At 38.0% G+C, this 24617-nt stretch overlaps 1 protein-coding gene across 1 annotated transcript in view; it reads right to left on the bottom strand.

The window, feature by feature from the left end:
• The window catches only part of CNTNAP2 (contactin associated protein 2), a 1879249-nt gene that overhangs the window by 605900 nt on the left and 1248732 nt on the right, over nucleotides 1-24617 (bottom strand). Inside the window, exon 13 of the mRNA XM_070265133.1 lies at nucleotides 15524-15724. Coding sequence (XP_070121234.1) covers nucleotides 15524-15724 — 201 coding nt within the window. The remainder of the gene's footprint in view (nucleotides 1-15523; nucleotides 15725-24617) is intronic.

Raw genomic sequence — 24617 nt, 5'->3', positions numbered from 1 at the left:
TGGACCCTGGGGATCACAGTAACCTAAAAAATAGAGCACCAAAAACTTCTCCTCCTTGGATAAGCAGAGCTGGTCAGAAAACAGGTACCTAGAGGAAGGGAAAGTTCTCCATTAAAAGGGAAAAGGTGCAAAATGTAAGGAATAAATTGCAAAAGACAGACTTCTTTGAACAACCTTGTTAAGGGCTGGCCTCATTTACCATAACAGTTTGTGTGTAAATTAAAGCTGTTAATAGGAGTTTGGTCCTGACCAAAAGGGTGTAATTCACACGACCACTGCTTTGCATTACTCATAAACACATATGAATGTTTTTTATTCAAGTGGCATAGTTATAAAGAAACCTAAATCCCCATGTATTAATTAAGTATCACTTTACATTCTGAAGACATCCAGGTGGGCTCTCAGGAGAACTAATGAATCAGAGGATAGGAAATTATTTTTAATATTTGCAAACTCTGAGAAAATATTTGTGTTTTGTTATTTTGTTTTCCACCTCATTTCAGTTTCTTTGTTATTCTTCCAAAGAAATCTCTTAGGGAAAAAAGGCATTATGAAAATTTCACATCAAGTGATGCTTTATATTATATCACCTCATTAGGCAACATCCTAACATCCTGGTAGGTTTCAGGAGTTCCTTAAAATAAAATCCATTCTGTTCTCTCCTTCTCTTTCCCAGGGGTAAATGTGCTGTCAATCTTAAACAAATTTTAATATATCTGGCTATAAATTAATTGTATTACTCTCTAGTCACTGCCATGTATATTTTCTCTGTCTTATCTTTCTTCATATTATCATATGAGAGCTTTCCAGCGGATTTCCATGCAAAGCACACGTGGCTTGCCTTTAGTATTTTCAACAATAACACACAGATAATAAGGTTTATTCACTTCAATGGTTTCTCCATCTTGGTAGTATCTGTTATCACAAAAGCTTCCAGGGAGTAAATGGTTTAACTTGTCATAAGACTTTTTTGCTGAGCAAGAGTTTCTTCATCTTCACAGTCAATTCCAAATCGAAAGCTCTAATATGAAGAAAATGATCAAAATATCTATAAAAGTTGCTAAAAGTGAAGTACTATATCTCCATATTCCATTTGATCTCCATGGGGAGCCAAAATTCAAGTTTCTTGGCAATGAATGGAAACATTTCAATCATCCTCCTTTTTTTTCCCTCTCAGAACGGAAAAAACATTAAGGATTGAGTTATGCCTAGGCCACGTCTTCTAAGTCCACCCCGTTTTCCTTTTCTTTGTCTTTCCTAGTCTGGAAAGGAAATTCAGGGATCTGTGTGCCATAATATAGCAGTAGAAACATTTTTTCTTTCCCCACAAAAATATAGGGTTGGAAAGAACTTTAAGAAATAATCTCTATTGTCTTAGGTTGTCAGTGTTGGAATCTTGGGGACTTCCCTGAAGAGTTTTGAAGATAAGATTGCCCACTGCAAGTTAAACTAAAATATTAACACTTAATGAAAGGATCGGAACAAAGTTACCACAAGGAGACTAAATGGCTCCCAGGCCACCAAGACTCCACTGTAATCTGACTGAATATTAACAGAGCTAAATAATAAAGGACAAGGTCAGAAGGAAGTTGGAAAAATAGGCCAACATGGAGGCACAAGGATAGTGAGCAAGATGAACTTTGTATCTGAGTATAGCCTAAGGAAGAGGGCTCCATGGTCCCAAAAAAACTATTACCTTTAGCTCTCAAATCATAATTTACTCCTTGTGTTCCCATTCCATGTTCAAGAAGCCGGCATCTGATCCTAATTTGGCTCCCCATATGGTAACCCTACAGGGAGAGATTTGGCCTGGTGAAGAATACAAGTGCCCAGTCCCTACAGCATTACATTTTTCATTACAAATTGATACACTGGCATCCTGCTTTATAATTTGGCACTCCACATACCCTGCCTGCATAGAATGTGCTGGCCAGACCATCCCATCCCCTCAGCAGTTACTCTGCTCATTTTAAATTAATCTAGTGGCATTTTGATTTCGATCTCAATCTTGCAGACTCTGATTATATTTGAGATCAAACTCGAGTGTGGTGATAAATCAAGTTCTATCAAAAGAATCTGACTTTGAATCGTAGAAAATTCATTAAGGTAATGTCAGATATCTTGAGAGACAGCCTTCGAGACATCTCCACATGATGTAATTTCAGCCAGAATGTGATGCAGCAAGCTAACTTTCTCTTCCTTTCTGAAACTTCTATTCATAGGCAAGTATTTCAACTACACTTGCCTAAGAAGTTGCTTCAGATAAAATCTCTACTAAATTCTTTCTAATATAAATAACCCCAATTTCTTTGTTTTTCTACTTTCTCATCAAAAGTAAAATTTCCGAGGCAGTCAACACTATTATTATTATTTATTTTTTTTTTGGTGAGGAAGATTGGCTGTGAGCTAACATGTGTTGCCAATCCTCCTCTTTTTGCTTGAGGAAGACTGTCCCTGAGCTAACATCTGTGCCAATCTTCCTACATTTTTTCATGTGGAATGCTGCCACAACATGGTCTGATGAGCAGTGGGTGAGTCCATGCCCAGGATTTGAACCGGTGAACCCTGGGCTGCTGAAGTGGAGTTTGTGAAGCCACCACTACTCCCACTGGCACGGGCCCCTCAACCTTATTCTTATTTTCACAAGGACTTCTTCTTTATAGACCTTTCTCCCACGTATGTTATATTTTTCCTTTTCAGGCTATTTATTCTTTTTTTTTCATTTTCTCTGAATCATGCCTACACATATTTTATACATTTTACCTGAGCTGCATTGTCCCTATCCTGAGGTGATACTCAAAACAGGATAACAGGAATTCTGAGTCGTAGTAGAAAAATCAATTCTTAATAAAAAGTTACATATTTTCACACTATTCTCATCCTAGATGATTTTTTAATTCATAGTCTATGTTATCTTAGATCTTTCTCTCTCATATTTGACCAAATCTACCCCTCTTCACTGAATATGTGTCTGTTCTACGTAAAATACTCTGGTTTCAATAATATGCTATCAAGTTACCTTTAGTTTTAATTTTTTTCTGCCTCTGTCACTTTTAATCTCAAATTCACTTGTGGTTAACAAGTGAGTAAATTACAGCCAACTTTTAGTTATCTCCAGCCTTATTATTTTCCCCACAAATGCTGTTTTTAACTTTAATAGCAAACACCTATGCCATACAAGTAACTTGATTTGTTTGCATTTCAAATAAGCTCTGTGTATCGTTTCTTTCACCAATTCTGTGCCACATAGCATCGGAAGCTCATCAGAACTCCCCATTTCTCATGTCAGGGACACTTTGATGGAGGAATTCTCCTTGGCTAGGTTTTTTTGGAAACATGGAGGGTGTGTGTGTGTGGTATTTGTGTATTTGAAACACACAGAGATAGATTACATTATCACAGAGACATACAGACCTATGCACTGGTACGTACGCCAATGGGTGAAAAACAATGTATAGGTAGTGAAGGTGAGTGCTTTGCTTAATGTGAACAACATCTACTCCGAGATTGGGAGGAAGAAGAAAAAGAAACTGCCTAGGGACAGAAGGAGGAAAGAAGTCATTGCCATTGACTATCCTGCAACTTCTTTAGCATGTTTGGGTGCATTTTTAGATACCAGTTACACTCATATCTAAAAAATTATGTTAAAACCTCCCAAAGCCAAATATTCATTTTAAAATCATCTATTGTATGAATTCACCTTTTGGCTGCCTTTTATTAATTTGAGTAATATGTACGTAGTGATTCCAAAATTCATCATCGTGAAAGTCTATGAGACCTATGTGCAATGACTATTCATTGAGAAAGTACACACTTCTTCTCTACTTTGGTTGACATTATTTCATTAATACTTCCTACTTTATATCAAAACCTTATAAATTATTCTACCAGTCCTCCTTATGCAAACCCGTTACTACGGTTACCAGACCTGAAGCCTCAGTCTGTCCATGATGATGTACTAGTTTCATCTAGTATACATGAACATCTCTAAATATTGGTCCTTGCAATTTCGTTGCTTTGATCACCTTACCATTTTGACGTTTTTAAATGGAAACAAAATAAAAAATTTTGGGTTCCTAGAGTCCTTTACATGACTGCCTTCTAAGAAGAAAGATTAATTGTTTTTAACATTTGGGCTAACTAGATTAATAGGATTTTATAAAAATTATGAGATGTTAAATATAATCTACTTTCTGGATGGACAGAAGTACGGAGTAGGCCGTTTGTTCTAGTTGCTGTCCCATGTTCCCTTTGGCCTTGTGCTCCTGCCCACGTCCCCCCTACCTGCATCCTCAGTCTCCTTTCCTGTCACCCAGTTGTGGAGCCACCTCCCCTTGTCCTCTCGCTCTCCCATTTACAAGATTATAGAATTGAGAGTTACTTTATTCTTTTGACAGAAAGCAATTCCCTACCCTTAGAGAGTCAATCTCTCTGTCTTTGCTGGTTGATTTCTACATCCCTGTATGTGTCCCAGGGCCCACTCTTCAGACGCTGCCCATCCCCAGCAGACCCAGCCACCTCTGCCCTTCCTCACTTGAAACAGCAAATTAATAAGGAAGATGCGTCGGTGGGCATGGCCCGTGTGCCGGGCTTACGCATGTGAGTTTCTTCTGAAAAGATAAAAAAAAAACGAAAAGAAAGAAAAAGTCAACATTTTGTTTTCATCTCTTACATCTGGAAAGAAGTGGATAACCTTTTGCAACATTTTGTGTTTCATCAATATAAAATTCACCTATTCTGTTTGAAATATCTTGATATTAAAAACATGAAAGTCAAGTGCTCTATAGGAGAGGCATGTTTTTATTTCTTTCACATCAAATGTTTTTAATATGGTTCCAAACAAATTATCATCTAAACCAGATTGTTTAATATACTTATCAGGACCAAATTGGGGATATTGAGAAAAAAAAGGCAGGATTTCAAAATGAAGCTTTTGCAACTCTTCTAATGTCTTTTTTGGCCTACTGCTTGACAAAAATGCTTCAGCTTTTATTTGTCTTTATGCTGAAAGCACATCCTGATGCTACAGTTTAGAAGAAGTTAAAATTTTCCCAATCGATTAACTTATTAAGTGGCCTCATTTTCTTTCTCTGCTCTGTCGCTTTCTCTCCTCCTCCCTTCTTCCCTCCCTTCCTGTTTTAACATTTTGCTAGAAAATACATGGGGTCTAGGGCACATGAGCCTAGATGTTCATCTGGGTTTGGACTCGCTGACCATATTTACTATTTTTCCTCCAGTGAGTGAATTCACCCTTCTGAAGTTATGTTTCCTCAGTTATGAAACGGAAATAGTGATGTATAACTTACAAAGTTTTGAGTATGGACTGAATGAGCCAATATACATAAATATCCATGGTAAGCATTTAATAAATACTATTGCCATTTCTCCTCCCTTCATTTATATCATAATCTAATTTGGGGATAGTTATTTTTAGGTATTTTTCATCCAACTATATAGATGACAATATGTTTAACCTGAATTCCAGATCCAATACCAAGAGATAAAAAGAGTTATCACTTTCTTTAAGAGAATTTAAGATGCGGAGTGAAGGTCAAAGTGGCAGTGGCCTTCCCAGTCGACTAACACTCCGCAAAATTACTCCCTGTCCTGTAAAAGCCACCAGTCACCGGTTTTGGGAAATAGTAAGCAAACACGGCAGGGTAGTAGGGGTAAAAGAATCCAGCTGCCATTTGGGTGACTTAGTATTTCAGAGAAGTTTTATCATTCACTGGTGGGAAAAAACAACTTGGAAAACATACAGCTCCTGAAACAAAATTCATGTATTATTTCATTCATGTGCAATTCTATAAAATTCAGTTCCTTCAACTTCATTTCTCTAAGCTTTTTAACGTTACCTTTACTTTGCATGGCAAGGGGATTTGATTCAATTATGTCGGGAGAAAACACATCAAAATAATGTTTATGAAGGACTCTGCAGCTTTCTTAAGGTTATATTCTTATTTGGATCAATGGAGATGCTTCCTTTTAGGCAGAACTCAGAAAACATGAGTTGCTAACGCCATCTCTCTAGTGGACACATGCCATCTTGGTTAAGATGTGGAACAAAGGCATCTATATATATATTTTTTGGTAACACAGAGAAAAGGAAAATCTTTGTCTTTTGACTTATCTTCCTGAGGAAAATTGATCTACTTGATTCATTCAAATTGCCATTGCTATAACCATGTAAAATGATATTTTACTTGGTATTATGAAGCCAGGCTCATCTGTACTCTCACCAGAAATGGAGAAACAGGAGAATAAAAGATCTGTCATCACCTCCAACAGGTGGATCTCACCTGTCTATGCTGACATAGAGAGGTGTATGTCACACAATTGAAGGAATAAATAATTGCCACTCTAGACATAGATTTCTCTGTTGTTCATTTAAAAAAATCATCTTTACTGGCTGTGACGGTCAGTTTTATGCGTCAACTTAGCTGGGCTACAGTGACCACTTATTCAACCAAACTCTAATCTAGGTGCTGATATAGGTATTTTGTAGATGTCATTAAAGTCCATTATCAATTGACTTCACGGAGAGAGAGATTATGGCAGCTAATATGGATGAGCCTCATGCAATCAGCTGAAAGGCCTTAAGAGTAGAGCTGAGGCTCCCCGGAAGAAGAAATTCCACCTGTGGACAGCAGCTTCAGCCCCTTCCTGAGAGTTCCATCCCTCCTTTCCTAACAGTGTGCCCCAATTTTGGACATGGGTAGCCAGGTCCCACTATTGTGTAAACCAAATCCTTGCAATAAGCTCTAAATATACATCTTTTATTCAATGGTCCACTCTCTCTGGTTGAACCTGGACTGATACACTGGCTAGAAGAACTCTAAACTCCTATTTCCTCCCATTCCCAAGCTTCCTCAAATAACTCCTCATCTCACCTCCAGATGCAACCTTCGCAAACAGAGGAGGAGGGATTATCTAATGCAAAACACACAACCAAAAATTTTATAAAGTATTCTGAATTCTAAATTTAATCAATCTTTTATCCAAGATGTACCAGGAAAATTCCCTCAGTATTTATAAGTCATATACAAAATAATTTCATTTTCATTACAAAAAAGTTGCAGTCTGTATTTTAAGGCAAGTCCTATTTAAAAAGTATTATCTTTGCCCTTCTTGTGTTCTCACAGCATGTAGCAGAGTATTTTGTATTCAATAAATGTTTGTTGAATGAATAACTGAGCAATTTCTTAATAATACTCTAGATAGTTTCAAAGGATTTTTATAGTAAAACTCTCGATTCTTTTTTTTAGTATCCTCTTTAGGAGAGGCATTTTTAAACATAATTTATAAAATCTGGTTGTAACAGCTAGGTCTTGTTAGGGTGAGGGAAGCCATCTCAGGGAAAGGAAGCAGTATTGTAACTATGTATATAACACCGACTCATTAGTCTCTGTGAACACATTCTAGCCTGGGCATAGCCTAGATGATTAAGCATCTCTCGCTTTTGCAATATACATGATATGCTGGCTCTATGACTCTTGCTTTTATATATCCCCCAGCTGCGATAAAACGATAACTTTGTTCTTTGAGTTCCCCAGGAACATGATGACCTCCAGAAAGGAAAATTCTGCATTGGTACCCATCACAAATGACAGAAGAAAGAGATAATGAGGTGCCTTGAAGTCCATCACACCAGTTGGTCCACATCCCTAAACGCCCCTCCCTTGCTCATTTCCCCTACGTAGCTGCCTCAAGATTCTGCATGATTTTAAGATGGTTCTTTAGGATACTAGTCCGGTATCTTCCAATTCTGCTAGCTAATCATATAAACTTTCCTTTGTCAACCACCAGCTTGTTTGCAGTTGATTGGTGCTGCTTGCGGCAAGCAGAATGAGCGCCTTTTCGCTCAGTTACGTGATCAATTAGGCTTATCCCCATTTTATTATGTCATTAAAATGGATAATTTTAAATATAATATACAAACATAAAAATGTTTATAAGTACTTGAGAAGACAATTTCCAAACTCTACAGAGTGACATAGAATAACTTCAAAGTTTCCATACCTTCCTATTTTTGTCATTAAAAAAACTAATCTACACGGATAGGCACTCACAAAATAAAATGGCAGAAGTAAAACCAGTTTTCCTCAAGTTATAGAAGGTCAATGTTCTTCAAAGTCTCACCTCAAAGCTCAAAAACTTGGCAACTTGAAATGCAGGAACATTTTAGTAGAAGTCAAGCTCTCCTAAATAAATTTTACCTTAAGATTAATGTATTAATCAGAAATACTGACCAAAGATTTCTAGGCAAAGACCACTGCTAATCACAGACAGAGAAAGTAAATGACAAGAGAGAAACCATTCTTTCTCGGTGGCTGGAGACATGCGGGTGGGTATGGTCCTGCTGGGGTTAGTTCCGGCCTCACTTAGGTGGCAGGGCATTGACCTCTCTACATGTTCACACTTTCTTCAGAGTGTTGGAAAGAAAGGTTTACATTAAGACAAATTTGCATTTGAACCCCAGCTCCCCCACTTCCAGCGCCAGTGACCTTCAGTGAGTTTATTCACCTCTCTGAGCCCTATTTTGCAAAATGGAGATAATAAAATCTACTGTGCATAAGTTTGAGAGTTAAATGAGATAAAATGTCAAGAATGGTATTGGTCAACAGAATTTAATGAAAATCTCTACCCTTTGCTTTATCTCCCATCTCAGAGCAGGAGTTCCTGTTCTTTACCAAGGCAAATTCAGACTCTCTTTTCTCTCCTGGGGGCCTATTACATGCCTTTTCTGTCTTATATATTTAGCCTCATCCTCTCCACTGCCTCCTTCACTTATGAACTTACCCATAACTCCTTCATCATTAAAAATATCAAAAATTCCCAAACCCTTGCTTGGCTCTGCCTTCCAATTAAGCAGCTCTTCTGTATTTAGCCATCCTTTTACCATCAAATGTTTTGAAAACCTTCACTTGCTGTTTCCTTTTCCCATTCATTCTTCAGTGGCTCCACCCACCATCACCGACATGAAACCCCAGTGGCCTCCCAACAGCCAGTACCAGGGACTGGCTTCCTCTCTAGGATGTCACATCATTGACCACATCTTAGCTTTCCTATTTTTGTTTATTCTTCACTTGTGTGTTTATTGCTAAACACTCATTTCCCTTAGCTTCCCCATTCCAAGGCTTTCCTAATTTGATTTTCTTCCTACTGCTCTGATCATTACTTTTGAGTCCCTTTAGTTAGCTGCATCCGCTCCTTCAATCACTTTTTCAGATTAGTGTTTTCTTTCCTTCTGTGTTCTTTTCTTGCTCCTCCCATGACCTCTCTGAGTCATCTTATGAAGGCATTACAACTGTTCACAGTCATCTGCTTTATCTTTACTCCTGGGTACATGGGAAGATTGCATTTTCCCTTCCTCAAGTTACTGCATATAGAAGCAATAACAAATCCTGTTGAGTCTACTATTTAAACTTAGAAAAAAAACTTTCCTCTTAATTCCTAGAGGAATCTTCCAGGCAAACTGAATCTTCCAGTCACCTAGTCTCATCTACACTCCTGTGACATTGCGCCAGATGGTCTCTTCATACAAACTCTTCCCTTCCTCCAGTCCATCCTTTACATCACAGCCGGAACTACCCTCCTTAAAATCCTTGCCTTGGCCCTTCAAGTGAAATCCTGAACATCATGCAGAGACTCTGGATCAACCTCCTAAGTCTCCTTTCCTGTCTTTCTCATCCTCAAGTTTACTGTGTCCCTTGACCTCCATCTCAGAACCACCGCACAGCCTGACATCTCTAACCTAGAATTCCTCCTGCCATTTTTTTCTTAGTTAACTTGTATGAATCCTTCACATTTCAGCCTATATGTCACAACTCCTGATACATAAGAAACGATAAATATTTGTTATCTCATCCATTATTCCAGTTGAGACTTTCATCACCTCCTACTTATAATGTAGAAATGGCCTCTACCTACTCTCCCTGTAACTATTCTATCCCTTTTAACCACAGTGCCCTCTATGAAGATTCTAGTTGACTGGTGTGGAATATTACCAGAATTAATTTTCTAATTTTACCTTTGAGTTATTACTATCTTCCTTGCTTATCCCATTTAATTGCATCCTCCAATTTTAGTATAATTATTTAACTCAATAATTAATTATATAAATGATTACTCTTTTGACTAATATACTGACTACTCACAATCAATCTCATTTACTGAAAACACTAATCTTTATTTGCAGCTGGGCAATGTTTCTATCTATGTTGTTTCAAGAGTTGAACATCATGTTTTCTTATAATGCATTGTAAAAACTTGGAAAATTCACTTTCTTGATAACTTCACCAAAGTTGAGAAATTTTTTCTAAAAATAGGTTGTAAGTTACAATGCCAGAGTCACGTTTTCTCGTCTTTTGGAAGCCACTAAATCACAGTGCAGAATCATCAAAGTATATTGAATTTTACACAGCTCACTTTACAGGCAAAAATTGTGAACATAACTCCTTTTCAATAGATACAAAATCTAATAGTAAACTACCCAAAAGGATGGATAATTTATACTGCTTCTTTCAACAACAAAAGAAGCAGTAAAACTATGACTTACGAGAACTGGGCTACATTGAGAAATTAAAAAAATTGAGACCCTGGAAAGCAACAAAAACAACACAATATAGTCAGAAAAAAAAGGAAACATATCAACTTTATACCTCTGTTATTAGATAACTCTTCATATGCGTAGGGAATAAATACTTGAGCTGAAAATTCTTAATTAGAAAGCATCATGATTTGTAAAATAAATATATGAGTACAGTACATCTAAGATACACAAATAAGCATTTTAAAAGCAGGCCAGTAGTTGTCCAAATATAGAGAAATAGTTGGGCCATCTAAAAGGATTAAGATTGTTGACTAAGACTTTATTTAAGTGGGATCTAGTGAAACTTTCTCTTGGTGTTTAATTTATCAAATTCAAATTCCTAAGGTATTTATTTCAGAAGCAGATTGTTTAATGATTTTTGCCTTTCATAAGTTAAGATATTATTACATCTGCAGTTATGGTGATACAAATATAAAACATGTTAGCATCCTTTTGGTTTTGGATAGCCATTAATGGTCTTCTCTATTTGGGTAGAATTAATTTATCCATTCCCAAATTGGTATGCCTCATTCCAAACAGACTTTTCTATGGAATAAAATAACATATTTTTCTTGTTTCTATGTCTTTTATAAAGTTGATTAAGGAAAACTGAATTAATAGTGACATTGCAAGAATAGATATGATTATAAAGAATGGCAAAATCACTACTTTAAAGTTCATTCCATCTTTAAATTTTGTAGTAATAAAAAGAAGATATAACATTGCAGCTCAAATATTACTATCCTTGTAAAAGCTGGGAGAAACCAATAATGAAATTCTACATTTGTTAGCTTATGGTATGGTACAACCAAACATTCACCAAAATAAAAATGAGGTCCGTATGCATATAAAGTCAACTCTTTATCATAAGTATCATTAGAAACTATAGAGCCCCAAATGAAGTCTTGAGGGTAAAGCTCTTAAAATAAAGAATAACATTTTAAGTGCATAGCTATTACAAACTCATTTGATATTCATTTTAATTGTCATGACTATAATGAATATACTTTGTATTCAAACAGATGTCACAAGTACTGCTACAGAAGTTCCCATATAATTCAGTCTTAGTTAAAAACAAGTAAATGGAGATTTATAATTGAATGTTACCAGGAAGGAGGGAAAAAGCCAATTACGGCAAACATTGGCTCCTTCAAACGGCAAATTAAAGATTTTTATTAAATTGTGTTCTTTCTTGTTTGAACATATACAGAACACAGTGATACAGGAAAACTTGCCTTTCCTTGCCTCAGCTGTTCAGAGATTAGTTAGCCTGGAAAATAGAAAGTGGGAGTGGGAAAAATGACTCATAAGGGTAGGTTGAAATTTACTTCACAATATTTAGAGACTGATCTATGAAAAGAATTAAAAAATACTACAATGCCAATTTATCTTAGCTGAAGAAACAGGTAATTATGTGTGTGATTTTATTTCAATTGATCAGACAAGTTCTAACATTCCCTTTAATCTTCCCCCACATGGAGGACTGGCACCTTAACGCCCAACAGGAGAGACCTTCCCACCCTAAAGATGGTGTTTCCCAACGTATGGTGCACAGAACTATCCATGGAGCTGTTTTCAAAGCAAATGTTCCTGGGTGCCAACTGAGCTCCGTGAAATCAGAGTTCCGGGAAGAAGCTGTGGAATCAGCATCTCGAGAAGCCTGAAAATTCTCCTGCACGCACTCATTTAAAAACAACTGCCAGACGGTGAGCTGAGATAATATTCAATGCTATAGATTTTCATTTCATTCCAATCAGCAAACATTTATTAAGTACCAAGCCTATGTGAAAGAAAAATTTCATACATATAGGGTGTCCAAAAGGCAAGAAGCTTGTGACAAATTTGTCTTCAAACTACGATTTTAGTACAATGATAATCTACAAATGTCTGGAAACACAAAGAGAACACGGTGCTTATTGTTCAGATTAACAATTAACTTTTGATTTCAATTATTAATTCTTCCCCTGAAAAGGCATCTGGAGGTTGAAGTGTGCTTATTATTAGAAAATGTAACTGAAGTATTTCTTAAAAAGAAATGTATCCTATTTTTCCTGATGTTTTGGACATCCTGTTTTGAAAAGGAGGGTAATAAGTGGTTGAGGCTTCTTCGTGGCTGGAGGGAGACACTTGGGGTGTCAATGAGGGAGAGAAAGGAATGAACTGCAAGACTGGGAGCTCTAAAGACAAACTCTTTCGCTTACCTCCCACTTAATTCTCCTGGTGCCCAAACTACAAGTTGCACTTATTTAAAAGTCATATTGTGTTTTTTAACCACCAGAGCAAAACTCAAAAAGTGAAAGTTCACTTGGGAGTTTAACAGAAGAATTGAAGAAAATTTAAAAAATAAAGCTGATGGTACCAAGTTATTTGTCTGGTCAGCAACTTGCCCTCACTCCCATCCCAACCCCAGGACTGGCTGAAATCTTTGAAACGAACTTCATTCAATAAGGAGCACTCGTTCATGAAACCATGCAGACAAGCTGATCGGGTTCATTACTTGTGCCTAGTGCCCTGGATCTTCTATAATCCTTGGTTGACTTTTCCTAGCACTGGAAACCGGATCCAGTGAAAAAGCCTGTGATAAGTGAAGGTGAACAGAAAGACAGCTGGGCTGCAGGAACCTTAAAGCTTTTCCGTGGCTCATGGCAGTGGTTCTCCAAGAGTGGTCTCAGTCCAGCAAGATCAGCATCACCTGGGAACTCATTGTCTGTCTGCTCCGGCTGCCATAACACAATACCACAGGCTGGGGGCTTAAACAACAGATGTTTATTTTCTTTCAGTTCTAGAGGTTGGAAGTCCGAGATCAAGGTCCCGGCCAGTTTGGTTTCTGGTGAGGGCTGTCTTCCTGGCTTGCAAATGGTCGCCTTCTCACTGTATGCCCACATGGTGGAGAAAGAGAAAAAGCTCTGTCTTTCTCTATTTATAAAGCCACCAATCCAGTCAGATTAGGAACCTAGTTTATCACTTCATTTAACCTTAATTAGCTCCTAAAAGGCCTATTTCAAATACAGTCACATTGGGGGTTAAGACCTCAACACACAAATTTTAGAGGGACACAATTCAGTCCACAGCACTCATTACGAATGCAAATTCTCTAGCCCTGCCTCAGATGTATTGAATAAGAAGCAGGGAGGGCGCCCAGCAATTTGTGTTTTATTAACGTCTGCAGGTCGTTCTAATGCACGCTCACGGCTGAGGAGCAGTGGCCTTCAAGGAAAAGTCCCAGCTCCACAGCATAGCGTTTAGTGTCCTCCACAGTTTCTCCCATTTTTACTTTGCAACCTTATTTCTTACTGCTCTTCCACCTGAATTCTGCTTCAGCTCAACTGCTTCTCACCGTGACCCAAAGCATCATTCATTCTGTCTTCCAGACTTTTGCTCACCCTCTTTCACCAACCTTCAACAGTCTTTCTACCTCTTTATTGAAATAGCACCTCAACATCCCAGCCACAATCACCTCTTCCTCCAAACAGCAGAAGCACTAATTGTCTGAATCAAGCATTTTTCACATTTTACAGACTTGACTTTCTTAGAATCCATGGGTTACACTTGTCTGTAATTTTTTTTTTATTTTATAATTGTTTTTTTGAGGAAGATTAGCCCTGAGCTAACATCTGCTGCCAATTCTCCTCTTTTTGCTGAGGAAGACTGGCCCTGAGCTAACATCTGTGCCCATCTTCTTCCACTTTATATGTGGGACGCCTGCCACAGCATGGCTTGATAAGCAGTGCATAGGTCCGTGTGCGGGATCCAAACTGATGAACCCTGGGCTGCCGAAGCAGGACGCATAAACGTAACCAATATGCCACCTGGCCGGCCCCACTTGTCTGTAATTTTAGCACCAGGATTTGTACATAAAAAGCACTCAGATCTTTAGAATATTGTATATTATTTTGCTCATAACTCTTCTCTAAAAGCTACTCTCTACAACATTGGCTCCAATACATAATGATTTGGGGCATGAGACAGCCCATTGGTCTCTGACTTAGCATTATGCCATTTCCAAAGTTGTTTAATATAAAAAATTAATACACTATTTGCTATTTATTACGTCCTTGAGTGTATAAAACCCTATAATATTTAGTATATTATGTCATTAAATTCTCATAATCACCCTGAAATAGGCATATGATTCCTATTTGACTGAAAAAGACATTGGAAACTGAGACTTAAGAGTTCAACTAACTCCCCCAAAGTCACACCTGGGGATGGAGAGGCTGAAAAGTAGGAACCTGCTTTTCTGACTCAAAACACATGCATTTATACACTGAGAGATTTAGTTATCTGTCAACATGTTGAATTCACTGTCAAGAACGCCAGAGTGTATCACTCTTGCAGTAAAGAAATTTCCAGAATATCCTTTGGAAACTCCATTTTCCATATCCCTAACACACACAAACACACACACACACACACACCCCCTGAAGCATTGCTAAAAGTAAGCCATCATGAAAAAAAAATTTAGGTTGGACTTCTTGAGACAGATACTGTTAAATGACTACAGACAACAAAGAGTTCTGAATTCTGTCATTATCCTATATGCTGTTTACCTGCAGACAGTCTTTTGAATGTTTTCATCTTTGCATTAAAGACAAATTCAAAGGGAATTACTTGAAAGTTCACAAGGAGCTCTGATAAACTTTTGCCCAAAGCAACTACTGATAATTAAGCGCCAGAAACACTCACACACATATATATGCATATAAAACAGAATAATCTATAAGTTTAAAACAATGCATTTTTTTTTTTTAATCATACTTTCTTAGCTTCATTCCTCAGAAAACAAACCAAATGATTTATTGTACTTCTTCACAGCTGGGCACACGTTGAAGACTGGACTAGAAGAGAATAAGCCACACCTGTTGTATTGTTTAGGCAATTCCAAGCACCAGCTGAGATAGTAATTAAAAGTAGCATTCCTTCTCGGCCTACCTGGGGTGTTCAACAACCTCGACATCTTGCAGAAATAGGAGACGTACTGCTCACAATACTCGGCGCTGTTGGTGATGGCGCTGATCTGGTCCATGGAGGCACTGTAAATGAGCTGTGTCACTGAGTATTTTTCTGGGTTGTAGCCCACCACTGTCGTCTGCATGTGCAAATCGTGAGACACTATGGTCCACACTTTGTCCTCTGTGGGGAGAAAATGCCATGACAATGGGTCATTAGTATGCAAATACTTGTTCAAATGTCAGAAAATAATTGAGCTACCATTTCACTGGTGTTTTCGCTGAACTGAGGAGGAACAGAGTTAGAGATAATAATCCTTAAAATAATTCCTGCCCTTTTCTCACACCTAAGGTCTGCTTATATTGACAAAGTAGAAAAGTAGAATGTTTTATTAGAAACATACACAAAATACCTCTTGAAAACAAAAACATATAGCCTGAGTATCTGGCTGATGCTCTACTGGCCGCAGCATTGACTGTGAGGCCCGTGATATTCTGACTCCTTCCTGACTCTAAAGGCCATCACTCCTCCAGTAGAACAGGATTTGCTCTTCCCTAAATTAACTCTGCTCTCTCAAGCCTCTGGATCTTTGTACCTGGCTGTTTGCTGCAATCAGAATATGCATCCTCATCTTGTCAATAAAACCCTGACCTTTCCGGTAAAATTAGACACTGCATTCTCTGTTATTGAAATGCTCTGTACACGTGGGATAATACAAATACGTAATTATCTTGGTGTTTTGGACCCTGAAAATTTCAATGTGTGAAAAGAAGAAGCAGATAAAAGAATGATGAAGTTAAATTAAAACCCTATATACTTCTGAATTTGAATTAAAACCGTCATTATAAACCCATGATAATGTTATCTTTTAAAAAATGTAGACATATGTCCTAGGTCTGTCCACTGAAAAAGCCCCCAAACAAGGACCAACGTCTAGCACCAGATCATCATCACTCAATACACTTTCCATCAAGAGAAAACTGGGCTCCCTGCAGACATGATTGAGTCCACGGCTGGAAATACACAGGATGAGCCTGGAACATACTGTTACACGAGAAGTTATTGGAGACAGAGGGCAGTTCAAAAACCCCCAGGGCCAGAGAAGGACAATTTTAACATCAATAAGAATTTCCTGCAATGGAATAAAATATATCAATTATATTTAATTCCATGAGTTCATTAAAATAAAAGAAATGTTCAATTTTGGAAGATTCTAGGTAACTGATAATTTTGAATATTCGTAAAATAAAGGCAAAGAATCAAGCGTTTAGCCTATCTTACCAACTTGAATTGTAATGTAACTAAATGCTCCCTTTGTGGAAATATTTCAGCTCATAAATGAAGACTAAATAATAGAATTCGAGTATCATCATTTTCTGAGTTCTAAAAAGTAGGATCTACGCAATGATTATTCATGGCTGCTTATAACCAAAAGTGAAACCAGAGGAATACACAACACTACACGTGGAGCAGCGTGGACAAAAATCAAACACCAATTTCAGCAAGCTTGCAGCCCTCACGGCCGAAGTCCAGGAATTCCTGGGGAGAAGGGAACATGCTAAATGGCACCAAGGGGAAACAATCAGAAAATTAACACTGAGGGAAACCCTAGAGATTATACAACCTAGCGTTTACAGCAGATAAATTATAAATGACAAGGGAAGAGAGACCTATAGATTAAGAGACTTCCTGAACTTGCCCCTCATGCAGTTTCCTTATGTCAGTAAATGGCAGCTCCATTCTTCCAGTTGCTCAGGACAAAATCCTTGGAGGCACCATTACTTCCTCCCTTTCTTCTACACGTGTCATCCAGCATGTCAGTGAATCCTGTCGGCTCTACCTTCAGTGTTTATTAGTATCTGAGGACTCCTCAGCCCCACCCCACCACCACTGCTCTGGTCAAAGCCCCCTTCGCCTCTCGCCTGCATCACCACAGTAACTTCCAACCAGGCCCCGGCTTTCCAGCCTTGCGCCCTCACACCCACCCTCCACGCAGCAGCCAGGCTGAGCCTTTTCAAATACAGGCCAGATTCTGCCTCTCTGCTGAAAGCCCTCACACGGTACCCAGTCTAGTTCAGAGTAAAAGTCTAGTTCCTAACGTAGCCGAAGGCCCTCCGTGATCCTACTCCTCCTCGCTCCTAGCTCTCACCCTGCTAAACTCCCCTGGCTCATTTAGCTCCAGCCACACAGACCTCCTGGTGTTCCTCAAACACGTCAGGATACCAGGGAAGCTCCCCCTCCGGAGACTTTGCTCTTGCTGTTTCCTCTGGCTGGAGCCGGCCCTGCTCAGAAACCCTCAGGGCCCACGCCGGCTCCTCCTGCTCTTTGCTCCAGTCCCATCTTTTCCTTTGCTGATCCCCAACCCTTCACAGCTGCTTCCTCTCTCCCCATCCTGCTTTCGTTTTCCTCGTAGCGTTGATCTCAATCTGACAGTGCCTATTTTCCTTATTTTTTACTGTCTGTCTCCCTACACTAGAAGGGAAGAAGGTGGGGACTCTTTCCAACACTGTGTGCACAGTGCCCAGAACAGCAATCGGCACACGATAGGCCTTCAAGAAATACTTTTTGAATAGAAGAGTGAATTAACAAAAATAAACAGAATACAAATACTTGATCCAGGAACTTCTTAGCATCACTTTGGACAAGCTACTTCACTCCTCTGAGCCACAGGTTCCCTTCATCTGTAACACCAGCCTCCATGTTGGAATACTTTCTAGCTTGCTCTTCTTAAATCAATGAAACAAGTCCAGTTAAGGTGGCCCCTGTAGTAATACATTTTCTATAAGATAACTTATTTTTCCAGTTCACCTTCGGCCTCATCAGAACCGCCTTCCTTTAGTTTTTCTGATGTAGCAAAGAAGCTACAAGATATTTTAGTAATTCTGTCACTCTATGACACGATTCTGGCGACAAACTGATTGTCACTATATCCAGACCTGCATTTTTACCTTCACTTAATTAAAGATCCATTAATATTAATTAAATTAGGTTAATTTTATCTCTTTTCTGTTACAATCAGCCTCTGGCATAGAATTCTCAAATGTCTGACACTTTACCAGGATCTTGTCCTGCAGCAATATTCCAGAGCTCTCTTTCTGTAACTCATTAGGAATAGCATTCTAATCTGAACTGTCTTTAAAGGATCATAAACCCCTTTTGAATATATACAAAATAATGTTCATAAAGGCAAACATTAATTTAAGCAAGTGAAAAAAAAAGGTCACCCATTATGGTGTCTCTCAATAACTTTAAAAACATTAACCAATTTGTTAATGTTGATGAGTCTAAGATTTTAGTCCTAGTGACTTCTTGGCCCTAAACTCTCCTTCCACCCCTCTCACCACACACATTTCAGTATCAAACTCCTGTGCACTAACATCTTTATATTTGTTGTATAGCCCACTCATTCATTCAACACATATCACTGAGTACGTGCTACATGACAGACACGGATCAAGGCACCAGGGAAACCACAGAGAAAAAAGCATTCTTACATTTTTGCAGCTTACATTCTAGTGGGGAAAAAAGCAGATAAAAAGTGAAAAATTAAAATAATATGTATAATTGGCAAGTGATAATAGTGAGGAGAAAAACTACATCAGGGAAGGGAAGAACAGGGGACTGTGTGTGGGGACTGCATTTTTAAAAACAGAGGAAGCCATAACAGCGCTCACTGAGAGCGACATTTGAATGAGTAAGGGCATTATCCAGCAAGCCATGTGAATGTCTGGGGAGGAGTCTTCCAGATAGAGGGAATGCAAATGAAAATGTTCTAATTCTGGAATGTTCCTGGTATCATTCAGACATACAAGGAGGCCAATGAGTGAGGGAGAAGAGCGGGAGTTGAAGACAGAGGTGTAATGGGGATGGATGCACTGTGATCTCAACAGGAGATGGAAAGCTGAGGGCATTGGAAGCTTTGGGGCAGTTCAAGTAGCATGCTTTACCTTAGTCCTTGACATACCATTCTTTGCTTCAATAAAATTATACTTCAGAAAGGTTTGAAAAAATAATAAAATGGATGTATCTTTATAAAGATTTAAGACTTTTTACAGTGTCATGGCATTATAAAAGGTAATATGTAAGCTCTATTTTGATGGCATAAAACAATTACTGTTGATGTATCTTGTAAATTATTTTTTAATGCTTGCATATTACACATTGTAATGGTTCCTTTGGAACTATTAAATCTTAGGTGACAAATGGATATGAATGATTTTGCAGGTATCCAGCATCTAGGAGAAAGAAGGTTATGCTATACAGATTTTCCTATGCTAGTATCATAAGTGAAGAAATGAGGAATCTTATTTCCATATTCACAGTGTGTTTATATAATACATATTATCACATATGTGTGTAATGCAAATAGAAACTACTGTGTAGGGCAAGTTCTAAATTTCTGCAACTGACCCATTTTCACAAAGAAGCAATTGATAAACTAGGGTGTGTCAAATACTCTCTTTGGAGTAGTGTGTTATGAAAATGTCCTTTGTGATTACTGAAAGCTTAGTATCTGTCTCATCATGCAGTCACATATTTAAAAATTGTCACATTGTACATTGTTTCAAATACAGCTGATTTAATGATATGTTTCAAATACTGGAGCACATATGGAACATATCGTGGAAACACTTCCCTCTCCTTGGCGATAATGGGGTCTTCAAGGTTACCCAGCTTAGTTATGCTGACATGTACATTAGAAAGATCCCTCTGCTACTTATACCAGTGACCCCACATCCTTATTTTATTTTTAATTCTCAAGTAAGTCACTTCATGAGAACTCAATTCCTTGCATGGCTGGAGTTCTGACCAGGGACTGATGAAGCGACCAAATGACCAGCGAAAAAAGGCAAATAACTCCTCCCAGAATATAACCAGTTTCTTCATGTATATGACTCTTCTTTTACTCTTTTCCATGCTATCCATGTATAATCTGAGCAAGTCTGTATGTAGTATATCTTAATAACAGTCCAATCTGAGCTGAGTCCAGTGGGTAAGTTTTTTTGTGTGTCCTATACACCTGCATATGCGTCTAAGTGTTTTTGATTTTCAAACAATATCTCTGTACTGGTTAATGCCAAATTTGTAAATCTGAGAGCTTTTTTTCACCTTTATTCGTATTAACTCTGAAACATGATAAATTACCTAAATTTAGGATGGTATATAGAACTTGCAGATGGGCATGACCAACATCCACTTGTAGTCCAAATCCCTTAGTGGCCCTATTACCGGTTAGAGTTATTCTTCAGGGATGACTTAGGGTCTCTCACTCTTAGAGCAACACAACAGAACTGAACTATAATATACGCTTCGAGTAGGATTTTCCATATGGCATGTAAACCTCGGCCTGCTGGATAAAACTAGTGAATTCAATTTTGTATATCCTTAAATTTTTCCTCTGTCTTACAAACTGCATTCCAATAACATAGTCTGTGGCTTTCTTTGGGTATAGAAATCTTAGCAGCTGTTATCCTGAGTCAACCAATCAACAATTGCACATCAACTAGCAACAAGATATGAGCAAGAATCTCCAATTAAATGCTATAGCATTAGGAACTGCTTCTTCAAAACTTAAACATTTGCAGCCTTGTAGAAGTAAATATCCAAGGGTAGAAGCCTACCATTTAAAGGAAGCCATGTTCTTGTGTGAAAAATTTTGAATCTCAAATAATATCAATATAATGTCATCTTAGAGAGCATCCATCTTGACTCTCTTCTATTAGAGATTAAGAAACCAAATCTCAGGAGTGATAAGTGGCTTGTCCAAATAAATATGAAGAGTTAGTGGCAAAACGATGGAAAAATTGTCTCCTGATTCTGGATTTAGTGCTCTTTTTACTCCTCATCTCTTTGACCCAGTGGCAATATGCTGGTGACATATCAAAATTTTCACTGTCTTCCCCATAGCACCCCACTAATTTTCAGGGGGCAGAGGAAGCATACAGATAGTAGTTTCGATTTTTTAATTCTGATCTGTTTCACCACTGTCTTAGGTTCTGGGGTCACAAGGATGACAAAGACTTGAGTTCCTGTCCTCAACAAGCTTGTAGTCCAGTGGAGGTGAAAGTTCACAATCAGGAATCCCACAAAGTGCTAAAAGAGAGAGAGGCACAGGGTATTATGAGTTCATACAGAAAGTCCAAATGACCTAGCTTTAGAGTGACCAAGTGGACATGGCGTTTTCAGCGAATCATGAAGTTTAAATTGGGATGAGCCAAATGAAGGAGAAGATGATGAAAGCAATTCATTCTTCTTATAAGTCAGACCAAGTACACTGGAGACAAAAAAGATTTCGTAGATAGGATCTGGATAGATTGGAAATTAAAGGGTCTCGAAGAGTGAAGTAAAAGATTGCAGAGCCATAAAGATTGTGCGTGGGTTGAAAGGTGTAGTACACGGTCATAGGTGTGGGTTTTGAAAACCCATGGAGATAAAAGATTAACTCTTATTTTTAAAAATATTTATTTCAGGCCATAAAGGACAAGCCCACAGCTAACATACCCAAAAGTGAAAAGCTGAAAGCTTTTCCTCTAAGATCAGGAACAAACCAAGGGGAATAGTGTTAGAGATATAGAAAAGCTTTAATTTTATATCTGATGTTATATTTCTTAATCTGGGTGTTAAATTCAAATTAGAAATATTTCATATTGAAATAAACAATTGAGGTACCTTATTTCAGATAAACTTATTTGAAGATACACAAGCTATTTGTGCTTTAATGAATGTCACAAAATAATTTCTTAAATAGCTACCACTCCTGATTGTTTAAAGTATTAGTTAATATCTAGAAAATTGTTTATAAAACTTTCAGATAGAAAGACTCAACATAATGTTAGGTTAGAGTACAATGTTTTTTTTAGTCATTTGTAAGAGGATCTATCTGAAAATTTCATCACTCTTCTAGGTAGATAAATTTAAAAAAACAATTAAACAGGTCATTATTTTGTTTAGAAGGTTTGCTCAACAATTATGATCCAATTGACATAACAAATTATAAGAAATTTGTTGTCACATTTTTCTCTCCCCAAATACATATTGTGTGAGCATTAGACGCATTCTGTAGCCTAGACTCTAATGTTATGGAAGCTATTTCACCACGGCGGGCTGTGGTTGTTGGAGCTATGTCATAACGCCAGCTATGTATGCAGCTCAGGTGGCACACGCAGCTTTAATCACGTGTAGAGAAATAAGGTATGTAAAGCAGATGGAGCCTCCGCAGGAAGCACTGAGGAAATGAACTAAAAGTACAGATGATGTTCTGCAGGTGGTGGAAAATGTTGATTATTTTTATGCTCACAATTCCATCCCAAAGATGGATGACAAACCGGGTGCTGTGAATAAGTATAAATAATGGTGGATCATTCTCGCACACCTGAAGAACAACTTAGAGCTTTTTTCCAGGAAGACATTAGCTATTTTCTGGGAGGAAGGATATTTGTTAATGTTTTTGCTCCATTGTAGTGATGGTAAAATTCTTTTACAATGCGGCTGGAGGTATTGACTGCATTTATATCAATACTTAGACAAGCTAATCTCCCCTTCCCTGTTTATCTCACACTGGGTAGAGATGTAGTTTGTGTATATTTGGTAGTCAGGAGTTCATCTCTGTGGCAAAGGAGTTTTGTACTCTGTGTAGAAAGGAAATGCCACTCTGTGATTATTGTTGCTCGTAACAGTAATTAGATTTTGATATGAATTCAAACTTGGAGATAAAGTAAATGTTATCTTGGATCAATGACTGACCATTCCTGTGGACCTTTAAAGATAACACTTACTTTCTATTATTTAAAAATACTCTAAATGTATTGCACACACTTGGTTAAAAAAAATCACTTCAAATACCTACACCACGACCTCCTACCTGTAGCACGAATCTGCTAGGTGCTCCTACTTTAGGGCCTTTGCTTGGCTGTTTCCTCTTCCCAGGTGTTTCCCCCAGTGGTCTCAAGGCTAACTCCCTCCATTCCCTTTAGTCTCCATCAAATGGCATATTCTCACTGAGATGCACCCCATCTTCTCTATTTAAACTTACAACCCACTCTGCCCCTTACTTACTCTATTTTTTCCTACAGCACATAAGTCCTTCTAACATAGCATATAATTTACTTATTGTTTTCATTTGGTACTGTCTGCCTCTCCCAACATCTTTCTCCTAGACTATAAATTCTAGTATGTCAGAGATATATTTTTTAAAGTTTTGTTTACTGATGATCTCAAATTCTTAGAATAGTGCCTAGCAGTCTGCAGAAATTCAATGAATATTATGCTAATAATACACCTTAACCCTGTCTTCACTTAGTTGTCAACAAACCTCCATCGCCATCATCATCAATGATTCCTATAAAATCCCCATTTGAAATATCTTTCATGGGGTTATGGATCCCACCAAATAGCTCTACAAAATAATAAGCTTCAAAAAAGCAAACATTTCGAAAGTCTTTACAGATGAAACAAAATGGTATTTGAAATTATAGAATCCTAGTACTGTACTTACAATATTTGCAAGATATTAAACTACAAAGATTTTTAAAGATTGGCACCTGAGCTAACAACTGTTGCCAATCTTTTTTTTCCTCTCTTTCTGCTTTTGCTCCCCAAACCACCCCCCTCCAGAACATAGTTGTATATTTTAGTTGTAAGTCCTTCTATTTGTGGCATGTGGGACGCTGCCTCAGCATGGTCTGACAAGCGGTGCCATGTCCGTGCCCAGGATCTGAACCAGCGAAATCCTGGGCCGCTGAAGCAGGGCTTGCGAACTTAACCACTCGGCCACAGGGCAGACCCCAAACTACAAGGATTTTTTAAAGAGCAACATAAAAATATATCTAAGGTGCAATGAGCTTCTTAAAACTATCACCATTGTCTTTCTGGGTTGAACAGTGAGATAATCACTATTCCGTGGTAAGTGTGTATTCGTCTCCTTACATGGTAAGAGTGTCATTGATCCCAGCCCTGATATTCGTTCCCCTACATTAAACCCAGCATATATGGGGTTCAAACCAAAAGCCCTCATCCCCTTCCCCTGCTGCTCTAAGGTACATTCATATGTAAATATCATTTTTTTAAACCTTTGTGT

Source organism: Equus caballus, chromosome 4, assembly GCF_041296265.1.
Source record: "Equus caballus isolate H_3958 breed thoroughbred chromosome 4, TB-T2T, whole genome shotgun sequence".
Lineage (NCBI taxonomy): Eukaryota > Metazoa > Chordata > Mammalia > Perissodactyla > Equidae > Equus > Equus caballus.
Note: the sequence above shows the minus strand (reverse complement) of the source record. Positions and strands in the feature narration are given on the sequence as shown.